Genomic DNA, 17,391 nt, shown 5'->3' on the forward strand with positions numbered 1-17,391 from the left:
CCCCCTTCCCCCCCCCCCTCCGAAAACGAATGGTCTACAGGAGGGTCTCTATTTTCCAAGATACTGCAGGAAGTATCTAGGCCCAAAATTGTCTTTTCTGAGTGAAGAGGGTGAAGATGTCTTCATTTTTGCCTTGCAGAAAAAGTGGCTATCGCAGCAGAGGTATGTCTCTTACCTCAGTCTTATCCCCCTCAGACTCGGGTCCTGATTTACAAATGCTGTCTCCTTCTGAAGCAAATCCATCTCGTCATGGCTTTGCCAGCATTCTGGCAAAGAGGAGTACTTTCTTGCATCAATTTAGATGATAGACTCAGGGAAGCAAAACTTTGTCTATTTATGTAGTTGCAGTAAACATTCATGCGTCTGTTGAACTTTGTTAATTAAGCTCACCTCAGGAATAAGATTGGGTACTAGATAGCACCTCTTCGTCCTGGAAGGCCAAACCTATGCATGGGGGGAAAAATCCTGGAAAAATACTGTGGTGATTCACTGATAAAAAGAATTACCTAGGAACAGGCAGATTCAGTATAGAAGGTCTTGAAGGAATCCAGTAAGACTTCAAGAGGATCCAACCAGTCAGTGAAATAGATTTAGAAATGCTAATATAGCAAGGCATTTTTGGGTCGTAACCGGTTTCTTCGGACATACAGTAAATTAGCTTAAAGGCAGTATGACTTCTGTATCAACACTTTACCTGTGCAAGTGCAAGCGTSCAGCTTCCATTTTACCTCTTCAGGGCTGAGAAGTCCCTACCCTAGTGTGGCATGCCTAACGGTGCAGGCCATTTGCATACTTACCTTTTAGGCATATTACTCGGAAACGTGTGCAGCTTGTCAAAAAGGTAGCTGAAAGAAAATACAGTAATATCAGAGCAGATTGCTGTTCCATACTAAATTCTTGGTCTGAATGTTGGTTTTTTTATTTACCAAATGTATTTTTGGTCATTACAACAGAAAGAATGTGTACAGTACATGATAATAAGCTTTATGGATGACACTAAAGCTGGCAGATTTTCCAGAGTGATAAAAGAACCAATGTACTTGCTAAATCATTTTGGGTTTTGTTGAATTTCTGACCTTTTTGCTAAGTGAAATGTTTACATTTGAGAATTGGGGAGGTGGGGGAGAATGGATCAACTGTAGATGAAACCAGGTTGCTTTAACATCTTTGAGACAAGTGACCTGTCTTAGTGACTTTTCCATTCTTACCTGCAAATGATGCACCTGTGATTCCTGAGAGCTGAGTATGAAATCGGAAATGGAAAATGAGTTTAGTTTGAGAAGCCTAACTTGGAAACTAGTATATTCATTCAGTAACAAAATAGTGAGGGCAGGGTAAGGTAACTGTGGTGAGAGGTCTGCTGTTGTCTAATGCAAGAGTTGTATAATGGTTTTAAATCAGAAACTTAGGAATTTAGAAGTATATTTAGGAAGTGAGCCCCACTCTGAACTGGTTAGTACCAGTACAGTTATGTTGTGGTTCAAAACACAATTTGGGTTATGCTCAGACTTTGTTATGTTTGAGGATGCCAGTATGCTTTACAAAGAGGCATGGTCTATATCCTAATTACCATTAAGGAGATATGGGTTGTTAATACATTTTTATGGGAATCAATAATTTTTATAGGCAGGAGGAAAATTGGTTCTGCCCCAAATAGCATTTTGCCTAGGAAGCACTGAATGTGAAAAAGGGTTCTGAAAATACTCTTAACGCTGAGTGGTTATCTTCTGTTGCTTGAAAAATATATTGTTGGCTTTATTCTGAAAATAAACAGAATTTCCTCTGTGAAATATGTCACGTTTTAAATGCTAAAACCCAGAATAGTCCCACCTGATTTGCATAATCAGAAACATAAATGTTCTCCATAAAACTAATTTAAAGCTTTCCCATTTAAATGATCCTTGTGAATTAATACATACAGATTTTTTTTCTATAGTCACTCTTAATAATGAACAGAGTTTTAAATGTCCTAATTATGTTGTTTATAGTTGTTTATAATCTGCTTTACTACATAGTTCTGATAAATATTATTAAATTTTGAAAGATCCATTTGAAAAGCTTTAGTACTGGCGCTCATGGAAAAGTCATTCACAACCTCTTATATTATAAACACATTTCTTAAAAATTCGCAAAAACGAATTAGCTTGTTTGGAATGTATGAAGTCCTTTCATTTTGCTTAAATATTTCAGAAGATGAGGTTACTGGATGGAATGGTTCCCAAACTTGTTATGTGAATAGTACTAAAAATTCATGAGAAGTTAATTGCAAATTCATTAGTGTTGGTGCTTGTCCTCATATCTATATTGTAAAAGCTGAATTATTTTAGCCAGGCATGTTATTTGTACAGTCTGAATGACAACTATTTTGCAACAAATTAATTGCTGGCCAAGAAACCCCCCACTCAAACTAATCACCAAACAAATCTGAATAACAAATAATGGAAGGCTGCTATACCTGAGTGAAAACTTTATGAACAGAAGCACAAAATTTATTAATAGAAGCAAAAATGGAAAAAATGATGTAGTAAGGAAATAAAACTGACTGCAGTTATAATGCTGTTGTATAAAATTAAGCTTGTGCATACCAAAATTACTTGGAGTGACTGAAAAGTAAGTAATTCTTTTTCTTCTTTTTTATATTTTTAAATACCCTCAGGGTGGGATTCCCCTAAAAATGAGTCCATCTGTAATGGAAATAGAGGAAATAATCTTGCTTGTTAGTCTTTATGCTGTATGGCATTGAATGATTTTAATACAGCTGACAGTTTACCCATTCAGTCAGACTCTTAAATCTATGGAGAAGCGGATTTTTAGTTCAGCATGTTATTTCCATATGCTGATACATACAAGTAGACACATCCATACCTGCAAGTAACTTCTAACTGAACGTTCATTAAATATATGTACTAATATACCTGCTCTCCCACAAAAATGAGAAATTTTTTATACATTTGAAGTTTACAAATGTATATTCTATTTGGTTAATATCTTTTATAAGATGGAAGCTCACATTCCTATTCTTGCATTTTGATAGTGTTTTTTAAAAAAGGCATTTTTATTTCTTTTTTTATTTTTATTATCTTAAAGTTCTGAAGTAAACGTGAAGTCAAGCTGTAACTTAAAAGAGTATTGCTTGTGACCTGGTGGTTCTGAAGATGACCAGAGATGCTGAAGGTTTTGATTCTGAAGTAAAGCCCTCTGACATTAAACAGAAAGGTCAAATCAGTCATTAGTGAAATGAACACTCAATCTATAAATAGTACTGTTTTTTGCAACATTCAAAAGTGAAGGAAAATGCGAGGATATTCAGAAGCGAACATAGAGCAGAATCTGTATAGTTATGCTTTCTCTTTATTTCCTAGCAGTACTAATAAGAGAAAGGAATGCTGGAAGTGGCGTTGGTAATACTATCTACCCTAGTAAGATCATCTGAAGCTCTGCAGTTGGGCTGAAGTCTTCTAGGCTATCCTTCTTCCTCCAGGTTGAACTTTTTCTAACCTTCAGTTATTCTTGCTTAGCAATTTTCACAAACTGAAGTGGAAGTGGAGCTGGTTTAGTACTTTAACTTTTTTTTTTTCTTAATAACCTAGTGCTTGTTTTCTTTGGAGCAAGGATTTGAAACATCCTCTCTGAAAGACAGGAAGATCTTTCTGAACAGGCTTTTGCTGTTCTAATATTAAGCCCCTCCAAATTTAGCCAGTTTGAAATATGTTTTAGAAGTATCAACTGTTTTTTTTCCTTAATTGCTAGTACTGCCTTTCTAAAATATCTATGTATATTGAGCATACCACAGCCAGGGATTCACATAGCCTTCCCTTCCTTTGCAGCTCTAGACTATTGCTGGTGTTTGGACACTTAACTGAGCACAGGGAGCAAAGGTAGAGGTGGCACATACAAAGGAGGAGGAATAGACATCAGTAGGTGGGAAAAAATCTGGGCTGAAGGTAGGGAATTTAGAAGGAGAGGGCGAGAAACACTGGGTGAATTGCTGCAAGAAGAAGATGTTAACAGATGGATTAGAAGTCACCAGAGGAGGATCTAGGAGTGTGTGGGATAAGAGAAGCGTAGCTGCATAAGCCTGGGATTGTCTGTGTGAAGAATATTGTGGGATAAGGGTGGGGGCTGGACCTGCTATTGGGAGTAGGGCTGTTTAGCGAAAAACTGTCTTTATGATTCTTCCTGCATCTGCACCAAAAATTGTGAGATGCATGGTGTAAGAAGCTAGGGATTGCAGGAAGAGTAGAAATGCTTTCATTCTGGAGGCATTTGAATGGTGTGCTGCATTTTAATCAGTCTTTGCTGTAGCGTTCCTTTGTCATGCCTGCTACCTGTCACAGCTGCATGTGTCCGACTCTCGGTAGGTAATTAGCAGTGGTGCGTCCTCGCTCTGCGTGTCTGGTTTCTGAGGCCCCATGGAAGAATGGCGTGCTTCTGGTGCCTGAGATGGGTCACCAAAAACTTAGCTTGGTAGTTGCATAGCTTTCCATTAGATGTATTACACAGAAATGGTCAGAAATGGAACTAGCTGATTTGGACATAGCTGCGCTGTACTCAGAATATTATTTCAGTGTAGGTGGATGTATCTGGGCTGGCTTTGGTGTTGATGTAATGTAGCCATAATGTCACTAAACCCAGCGTAGTCTAGCTGCTCAAGTTTTAGGTAGCTTTCTGGGCAAGTTTTTCAGTCTTCACAGGGCCGTATGCTGCTAGCATATCAAAATTAGCTGATCCCATCAAAGAAAGATGGATGGAACTATGATGGTTCCTCTGTAACATGTTTTGAGGTTACTGGAAGCTTGTAGCACAGTACTGGAATATTATACCCTTTTTCAAGCTGAAACGTAAATTTCTAATAATCTCCATTTCTGTTTTCATAAGAATGAATGTGGTGTTCTTCAGGATATATATTTGTTGATGAGAAGTAGTAGAGATTGGCCAGCAGTATTTTATCACTGCGCCAATTAAATTAAAGAATAGCCAAATTTTCTCACCAACTCGTTTTTTAGGGAAAGTAAGGCTGTGACTAAAATGCTAATACAGTGCTTTTTTTGTGTCACAGCATGTCAGTTGTCTTCTGTAATAGGTGTTTGGTTTATATTTAGGTTGTTTTTCAGTTCTGTGGATCTAAAATACTGGGGAAACGCCTTGATTCTTTATCTCATTCACAGGCTGTTGAATTTTGTATATGAACTTTCCTATCATTTATATTGTTTTCATGTTAATCACTGCTTGTTAAATCAAAAATAGCAAAGTATATTTAAACTTGAACACACTTGATTTTGCATCTGTTTAGGCAAAATGTTCCCTCTCAGACAGTAATGTGTTTCTTAATTCTAGCCACTCAGTTAGGCTATAGGGGCACGTTTGGGGAAGTCTGCTGGAATCTGACATGAGATCCTTGCCCCAACCCAGCTGTCACGGATTTTACTCATCTTTTTCCATGTTGTCACAAACTGAGAGCATAAAAAATGCCCTACAGGCTTAGTCTAGTGGTCCATCCAGCAACACCCTTCCCCTGGCAGCGGCAGTAGAAGCAGGCTATTTAGAAAGTGGCCAGGCTGATTTTTCCTGCTCTGGTCCATTTCCATGGGATTTCTCCGGAATCTACAGTTGTTGTAATTGGGTCATTAGAAGGTACATCCCTTACTATTACTTTTCGTATCCATTTATGTACCTGTTGTCCACTAAAAGTCTCCATAATATCACTAGTGTATTTTGTAAGGGCTGAAGTTCCTTGAGCTCAGGGTTGTTTAAGTGTATAAACTCAGGTTGTAAATATCTCGGGTTGTGCTGTCATTAGGTCCATCAGCATTTGAACAGAGCATATTATCCAGCACTCAGTACCTTATCTCTGCTTTTTAAACTTACAGATCTGTGTGCAAACGGTTTTTGTTTTCTACAGCTGAAATTGCTACCAGAACTGCCTGCCAGAGGCAACATGGCAGCATATCCTTAGACAAATAACTTTACAAATTACATTGTATGAGGTATTTTTACACTGCTTTTGCTGTAAATAAATGTTCTTTTGTTTGCTTTGAATTCTCTCACTCTTTTTCAAAAAGGAAAATTACTTTTAAATATTAAGCATTTGATTTCTTGATTCAGTACAAGGGGAGAGGATTCACTAATGAAAACATGCATCAGAATTTGAGACATGTTGTATATAACAAGGCTTAAGGATAAAAAAAAGAGGAGGACAACTATCATTAAAATATCATTTGAATTGGTTCAACTGATTGTGGAACTACAGGATGTGTTGCTGTTCCTGTATCAATTTGTCCTATGGGAAATCATGGCTCATTGCAGTACCTTAGGAGCAGCATGGCACTAGTTCGTCTGTACTGTTTCTTCAGTGAAAGTTGCTATCTTTGCCTGCCGTAGCATCGCACTGCACTGGTGACATGCAGTGCTAGGCTTGGAGCTGTTTTCGGCACGTCTGTGCTCTTGATTGAACGTAATGTATATGCCTCAAGTTAGGAAAAAGGAGAGACAGAGAAGGATATTGAAGGGAGAGAAAGTCATTAACTGTCGAGAACTGTTTTGGGGTCTTTTTTTAAGGGGGGGTGGGAGAGTGTTTGGTGAGATACGAGTATGTTGCTGAATTCAGTCAGCTTTAAGTTGCCGTAGAGGGCATTATTCAGCACAGATCTCCTGCAAGCCCAAGAAACATACTTTAGGTTGCCTCCTCTGAAAACGTAGCTCTGTCTTCCTAGTTTCAAAATATGAAACAAGCATGTTCACATTGCAATGCCTGATTTGTACAGTGGTTGGACAAAGACTTTAAATCTGTAAGCACCTCCTTTTTTTTTTTTTAACATAGTAAACATTTTAGATGTCTTAAATTATTGCCTTTGTATTAGCTCTTTGTAGTTTGACTTGCATTTAGTGTCTTGATTTATTCCTCCCACGCAGCAGATAGCTAAATGTATTCATTGTTTTTGTTACTAAGCTGAGTGACGTCCCAGCCACTGTGGCTCTCTTCTCCCATTTCCCCCGCCCAGTGTTTAATGTTTATTTTAAAGCTACTTTTGATTCTGGTCCTAATATCTGAGATTTTATATGCCTACTGTTCCTTGCCTTCCTGTTATTGCAGTTGCCAGCGCAGTCATATTTCTGAATATTTCTACATGCTTATTATGGCGTCAGTTTAAATTGGGGGGGGGGAACAATTGGTGTAATCTGCATCAGACTGAGAAAGGAAAAAATGAATTTTTTTAATGTGTAAGAAAAACTCATTGCAAACTTCTTTCCTTTTGTTACATGCTTTCACAAATCCCATGTATATGTGTAACACGGCATACTTGTTAGTGCTCTGCTGAAAGTCTTTTACTGACATTAGGGTGAGCTGGAAGCAGCTGTGTCTCAAGGTTAGGGTTAGTATGCTTTGCAGTTTACTTAGCTGTYGTCGTTCCCTGGTCACAGTCAGCAGCTGACTGCCTGTGGCCTGTTGGTTGGCTTAGGTAGAGCTACAGTCTGGAGTATTTTGCAAGTACAGTCAGAAGATAACCATTATGTTCTCTGAGGAGCTATAATCCCAGGCATTTACTCTGTAAAGCTCAAAAAAAACCCAAAAAACAAAAACCAAACTATATTGCTACTTATGGATACTTTAATTTTTAGTAGTGTTTATATGGCTTCCAATAAGTTAAGGATGTTTATTTCTCTCCATTTTAAATGATCTTCTGTAAGGATATTATACACAGTGCCACATTCTCCTATTGAAGAAAAGGGGGGGAGGGGTTGTGTGTTGTTTTTTGTTTTTTGTTTTTTTTTTAACTGCGAAGTTACAGCATGCTCCATTAGAAAAGGTTTTAAAATTAAGAATGATCATTAAATGGAATTCCACTGCATGCTAAATCACTGTTGGGGATGATGCTGCTATGTTTCTGGTATTTTTATTTTTAAAGAACATAGTTTTAAACTTAAGTAAGTGACTTGTAGAGCTATGGACTTCATAACATCCTCAACATAACTCACTCGCAACTTTCTTTTGTATTTGGATTTTTCTGCCCTAGAAGCATAACTGTGGTGTGTAAAACTTGATGCATTTCTTTGCCCTAGTAACAACCAACTGGCTAGAGCTGGATTTCCAGCATCAGAGCCCTAGGTGGGTTGTGTCTTGTGTTGGCAGCTATTCCATTTCGTCTAATTCTGGGATAGGGTCATCAGACATGTATAAGCATAGTATTACGGGTGGGAATGGCAGGTCAGTGCTCCCCGAGATGGCGCCTTGCACCGGGGGCCGGGCAGGGAGGTGGGTTTAGCAGTTAAAGGCGGGAGGTCACGGCTGCACTGCGCGAAACTGAGCCAGGGAAGCGGGGGGAAACAGGTCCAGTGCCAACCAAAATGTCTGCTAAAGCTTAGGAAAGGTCAGGCGGCTTACAAGATTTACCAATCAAATACTAGTCATTTGCTGCGTAGTTGCATATAATGCTTAAAGCGCCTGTTGTGACATGACCTGTATACGCCTTAGCCCGTAACAAATTGCAAATTCCAGTACTAACTACAACATGGATATACTAGAGCCTACTTGAAATTCTTATTTGAACCTGAAAAACTCTTTTCAAAGATTTAGTGGCATTTCAGTTTGCAACAAAGTGAGTTAAAGCTTCCATTGTTACCATGTTTCTTTTTTTTTCTTGTATTAGATTTTTAATATTTTCTGGTTTATATCTAGTGGTTATCAGCAATACCACACAAACTTCCTTCTACATGCCAAGTTAAAAATTGGAAGTTTATAAATGTTTTCTAGGGTACATCTATGTTATACTTAGAATACATGAGATATACCTGAGTTCTGACTCCTTCCTCAAAAAATGCCGAAGGATTAATAAAAATTCCAATGAAGCACATTATCATGCTAAGGCTTTTCACATGTGTGCTGTAGTTCAAATTACCGTTGTAGCCATATGGCCCCTGGCTGTGAATCCTTGGTATATTTGTTTTAAAAAACATCTTTATTGCTTTCTAAAAAAAAAATCTTAAATTGTAGTTGTGCATGCAAATAATAAGAATAAAAATAGTGTCCGTTATGCAGATATTGAAGATTGTATGCTTTATGCTTTCTTAGTATACATTTCAGGTATTTGGGGGAATAAAACTAATTAGTACAGTTTTCAGGTTTGGGGGTGGGGGTAGGAATCTGTAAGCAGAAATACCCCTTCGTGTGTCACTCGAAATTCCCTGTACGGCACTCCACCTGCTTATTCAGCATACCACCTCGGGGTAAGGCATTAATATTCAGTTTTAAAAAAATCTTTTTTTTTTGCCCACAGAATAAGGATTGTGTTCTAACTCAAATAATGATGTTTTAAACTGGGGGGAAGAAGACAATGAAAAAGCAGATGAGTGCTTAAATCTAAAAGGATAATTTTCTTACAGATTTTCTGCGCACTAAACTTTATTCTTCAGGGATTTTTTTACTCCTTTTATAAACCCTTTTCCTCCCCTTTTCCTTATTTGGGTGTTTTCCTAAAGGATAATGAAAAGTATAAGCTCCTCTTTAAACAGCATTGTCTGGTAAAGCCTCTGAGGCACTCCTTTGGACCGTTTGGCTGTTAAGAGAATTCTGTGGTAAAGGAAGCTTGAAATATTCCTCCATCTTCTTTTCTCCTCCTGTCAACAGTATATCTGTTGCTTAAATCTGTATATCCAAAACCTAGAAAAAGGATGCCTGGCGGGGTTTTTCGTTTTGTTGTTTTTGTTACCTGTTTTTAATTTTAACTTGCTAAAAATGTAATGGCATATACTTTTTAGGCTCGAGATCTGTTTCTATCTTTACCATTAAGAAATGTCTTCAGTGTGCCTATATAACATTCCAACACGTATTAGTGCATGTGAGGCTGACATATATAACCAATACAAATGCAGAAGGTATGTGCATTTATACAGAAGAGTACAAGGGATGAAAATAGATTTTTTAAAATCTTACTTGTTTAATACTTATGCATCCAAAACATAACTGGAATATAAATTTAAGTTATGAAATATGCAATATGTATATTTTATATAAGAATTATATAATATAGTATCGTTATAGAGTGAGTTAAATATTTGTATGTAATCTAATGTTAAATATTTTATTTCTCTTATGTTTGTCTTTGCAGATTTGTTCCTTACTACATTATCAGATTCCCAAAACATTCAGTTTGAGACATGGGTAAATAAGGTAAGGGGAAAAATGAAGTAACCGTTCTGTTAACACATCATATCTTAAAAAACATAAGAGGCTATCTGGCATGCCTGGGTTTAGGAATGAGTGGAAATGATGTTGAGACACTAACTGCACTATTGCATTCAGTCTGCAGAATATCACTGGAGGAGATTATTTACTCAGTGTATATTCCTCTGCAGGTTTTTTAGCATGACTACCAAGCACACCAATCAGCCAACCTTCATAACACATTAACAGAACTCATGATATGTCATCAGATGTTTTAAGAGATTACTGACACTTAGTTAGCATGATGGTTTATGAAGAAAAGACTGACCAGATTTTTATTCTTGTTGTGTGTCAAAGACTTGATTTCTTTGAGTAAGTTTTTTCAGAACTGTGACTTCAGGTCTTGAGTAAGATTTTGTGGGACAGAGGTTTAAAAATCTCACTTCTGACCTTCAGACTATTTATTGTAGTTATGGTTGGGAACCTCCTGGGAGTTCTACATTACCCAAATACAACTCAAGAAATTATTAAAACACTAAACAAAAAAATTGAGGTAGCCATCTTCTTACTGAAAGTTTCTGCTCGAAAACTGCTCGAAAGTTTCATGCCAGAGTGTAGCAATCAGCTACACCTTCAAAGATGGCTGGATGGTATCTGGAACCAGAAATAATGAGGGGGGTTTTGTTGTTTTTTGATTTTTAGTTTTTTGGGTTTTTTTCAGTTGTGCTGTTGTATTAATTAACCTTTAGAAATGTCCAGGATCAGTGAAGAATCTCATTGTTTATGCCAGATAATACCAGATAGTAATGTAAGTTAATTTAAAACTAAGTGCATCCTTTATACTAAGTTTGCTATCCAAAAGGACTATAGTTAAGAATCTTAGCATGTGCATATGTTAAAGTTTGCCTTTTTGTTTTAATAGATTATGATTAATGTTGTGTTTCTTATTAGCTGAGAAATGGATTTTTGAGGCTATATTTACCTGGAAGTTTATCCATCATGTCACAATGAATCAGTGTAGAACTGGGAATATAGTCCTGCCTGTGTCAGCATGGCATTCATCAGCCAGCTGCTGAGCTGGAAATGTAAAAAACAAAACAAAAACAAAACAAAAAACAGCTTTTTTGTTTCCCAGCTGCCAGGTGGTCTTCAAATAGAACTTTTTATCCAACAGTAATGAGAGCTGTGCTAGAGATTTAAAAGAATAAATAAAGTAAATAAATAAATAAAGCAGTTGGTCATAAATTCTGTATTTTTAGGATTTATACAGACTTAAAAATGAACAATTTTTTACTTTGAGGAATTTCATTATTGAGCAATTCAGTGGTAGCAACTACACAAGGCATTTATCCTCTCTCCTGTAGTTTTTTTTAAATTTTCCTACAAATTTTGGATTTTCCAAATTTGTACATTCTGAATATATTCCTACCTAATACAGTTAGTATACATAGATTAATTCTTTCTTTAGAAAGAATGAATCCTATGCTTTGGAATCATTCAGCCCAGAAAAATACGTCTCTTAAATATATTTTAGAATTCTCTGGTATACACATATCAATCTTAAAAGACCTCCATTGGTCTATTAAAAGCTATTAAATCTCTCTACAAAGCTAGGCAAAGTAATTGCCTTCACTGATGTACTATAAAATGCTTCTAAAATATTTACCTTTATGATATCCTTTTCTTCTGGTCAATTGAGCACAGGGCCTAGTCTTCTTTACTGCATGGAGATGATTTGCACGAATAAAGATTACGAGCTCAAGCCTGCAGTCAGATAATTCTTTTGGAACTTATAACCAAATACACCATTTTCTTCTAAAGTGGTAAATATGTTTCTGCAGCAATATGGCTTATTAATTCATTTAAAAAATTAGCTATTTTAGAACAGACATATTGAGCATGAAAAAGAGGTGTTGCATCAAGAGGTGTACTGTTGAAGCTTTGTGTTTTCCATTTATATGCCTCTTTGAAACTTGTCTGTAAATATTGCCCGAGACACTACAGTTGAGGCTCTCTCCTTTTTTTTTTTTTTTTTTCCTCCTCCCAACTAAGTCCGTTATAAATTATATGCCAAGGAAAAAATACGTAGTCAAACATTCAGGGAAAATCTGTTTCCAAAGACACATCTTCAACAGCACTGAAGTCTACAAACTGAATATGACATGAGCAAGCAATATGGGTAATTATAGATAATCCAGAAAATAGTGTCATATGTCTGACTGAAGTCTGATTGTTCCTGAGAAACACGCTCTTTGGGGAGGCTATTCATAGAATTTCAGTTAAAGGGAAAGCTGAATTCTATATGAGAAGGTAAGAATGAACTCAAAACTACTGATTTTTATGTCCCTTTGCCATTAACAAATATTCAAAATCTCAGGATTATCATTGTACTCAATTGGGAGCATGTGTTCTCGTCAGCAGAATGCTGCAATGGGGGAATGGCAGGAGTACAGGAGTATGTTGCAGATGTTGGTAGGAATATATTGCAAAGATGCCCTGCAAGGAAAGGGGAGCCGAGTTCTTGGATGACTGCATTAGCCTTAGAAGCTAAATGTAGAAAAAGAGATAGGGGGTTAAAAAAACCTGAGTGCTTTTAGGTAGAATCACTAAAAGCATATAGAGTGAGGAAGAACTGCTCTCAAACGTTAGGGAAAGGTAAGATTGTGAAATGAGCCACTGTGGCTCCTGCCAAGTTCAGCACAGATAAAGTTGGTGGATAACAGGCTGAACATACCTCTAATGACTGCTGGCATCCTGTGACATGTCCATCTATAGCCACCTGTGGATCTGCCTCACCAGTGGTAGCCGATGACCCACTTTCCTTCAACATGCATATGTATGAGGATTCAAATGCAAGAATGAAAAAAGTCAGTAGTTGGCGCGTAAACAAGAACGCTCTGTTGTTACTTGTGACTTACAAAGCACACAGGCTAAAAGTCAGTTAATAGATTGCTGACTGTTTCTTCATTTCATAACTTATAATGGCTTTAATGTATTCTTGTGTGCTTAGGATTTTATATGAGCTGATTGCAGTGACGAGAAAAGTGGGCCTTGAGTCATCTTATTTGGTTAAGAAACGTAACTTAAATGGATTTGTTTCACAGTTGCGGTCCCTTTCTATGATAAACAAGGATCCTGCACTCCTGTTCATCTTTCTGATGAAATACTGGAATATTATGTCTTTTGCAGGCCTAGCTTTTAATTAGAACGAGACCTAAAGCAAACCTAATGTAAAATCAAGTTATTTCCAAATGGAAAAGTAAAATCAGAATCTGTTTTTAACGTGTGCGTATATGTATGTATTTATATATACATACATATGTATGTAGTGATACCTATATAAAATTACATGTCATTATATATAAAATGTTAGTATTCATAATCATTAATTATGATTTAAGTTATGCTGCTGAAATAACCCAATCTCTTCCTAATAACAGAGCAAAATATGTGGATATTTGTATCTGAATATGATTACTAGTAGACTTCCATAGGATTCCATGAAAGATTAGAGTCCAACAGTTCAGTCCCAATTTTCAAATAGTGCATTTTTTCCATAGTTGGAATGTCTCTTTATTATCTACTTAAGCCCTTTTTATTGATACTTATTATCTGTAGTTCAAAAGTCAAACTTTATCACTTTGTCTACAGTTCAGTTTTTCTATCATTTTTTTCCTGTTGATAGGATGGGAACTTCTCTAGAACTGGAAAAAGTAAGGAAAAACCTGAAGGTATGCAGGTTGTTGGACAGTCCGTGTTTGCAGATTTTGGTGAGTTTTATTTTCCTAAACTACTTGCAGCCTGAGTGTTTCTCTTTATTAATTTGGTTAGCTATTCTAAATCAAAGAACAAAGAAAAAAAATATTTAGTTATAAAGCTATTCTGTCTCTCTCACTCTCTCCCCCTCTCTCCCTCCCTTCCTTTTTTTTTATTATTATTAGATCTACTTGAGTGTAGATCTTGAAATATCTGGGAATAATTTATTAATAAGTTCAACTTAATTCAACTTTGTCTATTCCAGTGAATCCTGTATCACATATGTCTAGTTTTTGAGTGCCACATTTGAGGACATTTACAGTTGCTTTGAGGCATAGTACAATGTCAAACCTATTTTTGTCAGACATATAAGTACTTTCTTTTTTCATGATCCTTTTTTCCCTAAACAAACAAACCTGCATTTAGTGTACAATGGTTTTCCTAAATCAATTTTTTCAGAAAATATTGAGTCAATGTTCATAAATTCTTCATTTGCCCCAATTAATAAGGCCAAAGTGTAAATGAATTAAAATGACTTGTATAAAGATTCGTGCAACATGGTAAAATGTTAATGGTTTTAATTGAAAATTCTGGAAAGCTTTGGGACAGAAGAAAAACTTAATTTATATGTAAATCTTTTTTTTTTTTTTAGCGAGTGTTAGTGACAGCCTAGATTTGTCTATTATAATGTACTTTTTCAGTCAGTTATGGCTGATCAATGTGTGTGTCATTTCATGGACAAAAGGAAACAGTGGTTTTCTAGTCCAAAAAATCCGTTTTTTCCTGTGTACTAAAATAAGAATTTTGCCACCCGAGTAAAAGTGCTACAAGGCTGATTCTGCTGATCCCGTTGAAAGTAGATGACTTCTTAAATGACTAATTTATGATATTTATACATCACACTTGTTAATTGTCAGACTGAGTCTTCCTTCAAACACTGTCAAATGGTAGCCTTGTTACATCAGTTGGATTTTAAGAAACTGTGACATTTATTAGAGTCAGACTCCGTATTAGTATCTGGTTCTGTTGTTCTATGCTGCCGCTTAAGCATATTCTTAGCACTTGGAGCAAAGCTGTTGGCTGACCTTTAGCTAAAGAACACCTCTGCTGAACAGGTGACTTGCATTAGTCCCCTTTATAGCAGCTATGGATGGGTTCAGAGATCTAGAGTAAATGAAGTAAGGTAGAAGTTGAAAGATGGTTAGATTCTTCCATGAAATATTTAACATGTTTTGTAAAATCCTTCAAAGTTGGGAGGTTAATTACTGTTTAAACTAGCTACAAATATAAAGAACACTTCCTTTTTTTTGCAATTTAAAACATTTTTTAATGTATTGGGGATTTAGTAACCATTTTCCAAGCTGATGTTCTGAATAATGTGTGTTAATAGGTACTAAGTATATATCAGATTTTATTTTAAAGATGGCAATGTGACAAGCAATCTTTATGTAGGATTTTTTCATCTCTGTGTTAGGTAGCTAATGAGCCCAAATGATACATATTTCTAAACATTTATCATAATTAATGGAATTTTAATAAACCCTGGAATAGCTTTGCAAAGAAAAATTGGAACTGATCAAACACTAAATAAAAGTTAAAATTTTGAAAAATGTGAATAAATTGAATGGCATTCCTAAAGGAATATTTTTATGAGCACGTTTTAAAGAAATACGTTCATCTCACTGATGGAAAACTCAGAGCTTACACAGTAATGGCTAAGTAATGCACAACTGCAAATTATTCAAATTATGGAGGAGGAAGATAAAAATTTGAAGCAGTTCCTTTTGTGTGTGTGTGTGTGTGTGTGTGTGTGTGTGTGAAGTCAAAACAAAAAATGCGTTCAGGTGTTCTGAGGAGAGTCGGAAGCTTCCAGTGGTGCATGCGACAGCGCAGCGATGCAGCGGTGCGGTACCCGCGCTTTGGTGCAGCCCAGGCTACGACAGCAGCCCCTGCCGCTTCGCTAGCCCTCGTTTCCGAGTTCCTTCGGTGGCCGCTCCGTACCCTGCTCCGCTAGCTATCAGCGGCCRCGTAGATGGAGCCTCAGAGCGAGGCGAGAGCGGAGCAGTCTTTCTAATAGGAGTTACTATAATGGGAGGGAATGCGTGCAGGGACAAATAAATGCAGGGGGACAGTGTGTATGGCAAAGAGGATAGACAGGCCGAGAATCATCGGTATCATCAATGGGAGGCAATGCTGGCTTTTCAGCAGCTGGCTTTTTGGAAATGGGATATCCTGAAAGACCTCAGCCACTCCATCTGTGAGAGTGAATACCCAACATAAATCTTACAGCATGAGGGTCTTGCTCCCTCTTCCTGAACAATTACCTTCTCACGGTCATCTTTATCTTTCACAGATGAATCCAGATCAGTCAAGTTGCTCCACAGTGAAGGCTGGAAAGTGGGTTATGGTCTACCTGCCCACCTTCCCCTCAAGGGGACACATAGTTAGAGATATCTCTCACTATGTAGATTTTCATGAAACCTGTAGAAATACTGTTCTTGAAACAGCTCTGCCTCTTTCAAACTAGGCTGATGTGAGCTGATGTTTCCAAAATCATTAGGGAAGACAAACAGATGCAAGCCTTTTGGGGGGTATGAAATCATGCCTTCTTGGGACATAGGTAAATTTTACAAGGATAATTTATTTTTTAAGATCTTTTTATGGCTAAATGCAGTAATGTCCTTTAGTCAGTTCTAATTAGCATGCAGAAATTAAGGGTAAAGAAATTCGATGCACGGACTCAAATTTACAAAGTGCTTAAAAGATGGCTTTGAAACACAGAAGACACATTTCAAATATTAGATATAAATATTTAAGAATCAGTGTTTCTTGTCCTTTATGTTGGAAAACGATTCTCTCATATGGCTTGTCATCTGTTTAGCTGCAGAACTGGAGGTTTGTATGGGAAGAGTGGAGCAGTTACCTTATATCTCTGTTTCTGGAAGTAGAGTTCTTTAATTGAAACCATGCATATTGGGAGTAGATTTGCTTTCCTACAGCAGAGTCTTTAATTGCAGGAAAAATGAGGGAAGAAGATTTTAAATTGTTCTTCCTGAACTTTCAAGTAAGGATTGGATATGATGGCTTATAGACTGCCGTCTTGGCAAGAGAAGATAATTGGTAGAGAGGTTTGAATCTCTGTATGTGGAAGATAAGGGAAAGAATTAGCATCTGTAATTAGGTCTGAAGGAACAAATGTGACAGAAGCTTTGTATTGGTTGTGAACTGCTGCATCCATGCTGGAATCGTTTTGATGAAGGAAGATAGATGTAAAGAAATTTCTGGCTTTAATAAAGAAAACGTGGAGTGGAGGCACTTTGGGGGCTTTTTTTTTTTTTTAATTTGAGCCTTGTTTTGAATCAGGCTTTACGATTGCCTTCATCTTCCCATCTTAAGTTCCTGATCCATATTTTAATTTTCCTAAACATGTAAAAAGAATGCTATAAATATAAATTTTCCGTAGAGGAACAAAG

General features: G+C 36.8%; 1 protein-coding gene across 7 annotated transcripts in view; it reads left to right on the forward strand.

Annotated features, from left to right (window-relative positions):
* The window catches only part of ITFG1 (integrin alpha FG-GAP repeat containing 1), a 108,012-nt gene that overhangs the window by 25,936 nt on the left and 64,685 nt on the right, over positions 1-17,391 (forward strand). For all 7 annotated transcript variants that reach the window (XR_003252540.1, XR_003252541.1, XR_003252545.1 and 4 more), the window contains exons 7-8: positions 10,107-10,168; positions 13,848-13,932. Coding sequence is in view for 2 of the 7 variants with exons in the window: in XM_026060076.1 (XP_025915861.1) it covers positions 10,107-10,168; positions 13,848-13,932 (147 nt within the window). In the remaining 5 variants the exon portion in view is untranslated. The remainder of the gene's footprint in view (positions 1-10,106; positions 10,169-13,847; positions 13,933-17,391) is intronic.

The sequence above is a fragment of the Apteryx rowi genome, unplaced genomic scaffold, assembly GCF_003343035.1.
Source record: "Apteryx rowi isolate R43461 unplaced genomic scaffold, aptRow1 scaffold_1, whole genome shotgun sequence".
Classification (NCBI taxonomy): Eukaryota; Metazoa; Chordata; class Aves; order Apterygiformes; family Apterygidae; genus Apteryx; species Apteryx rowi.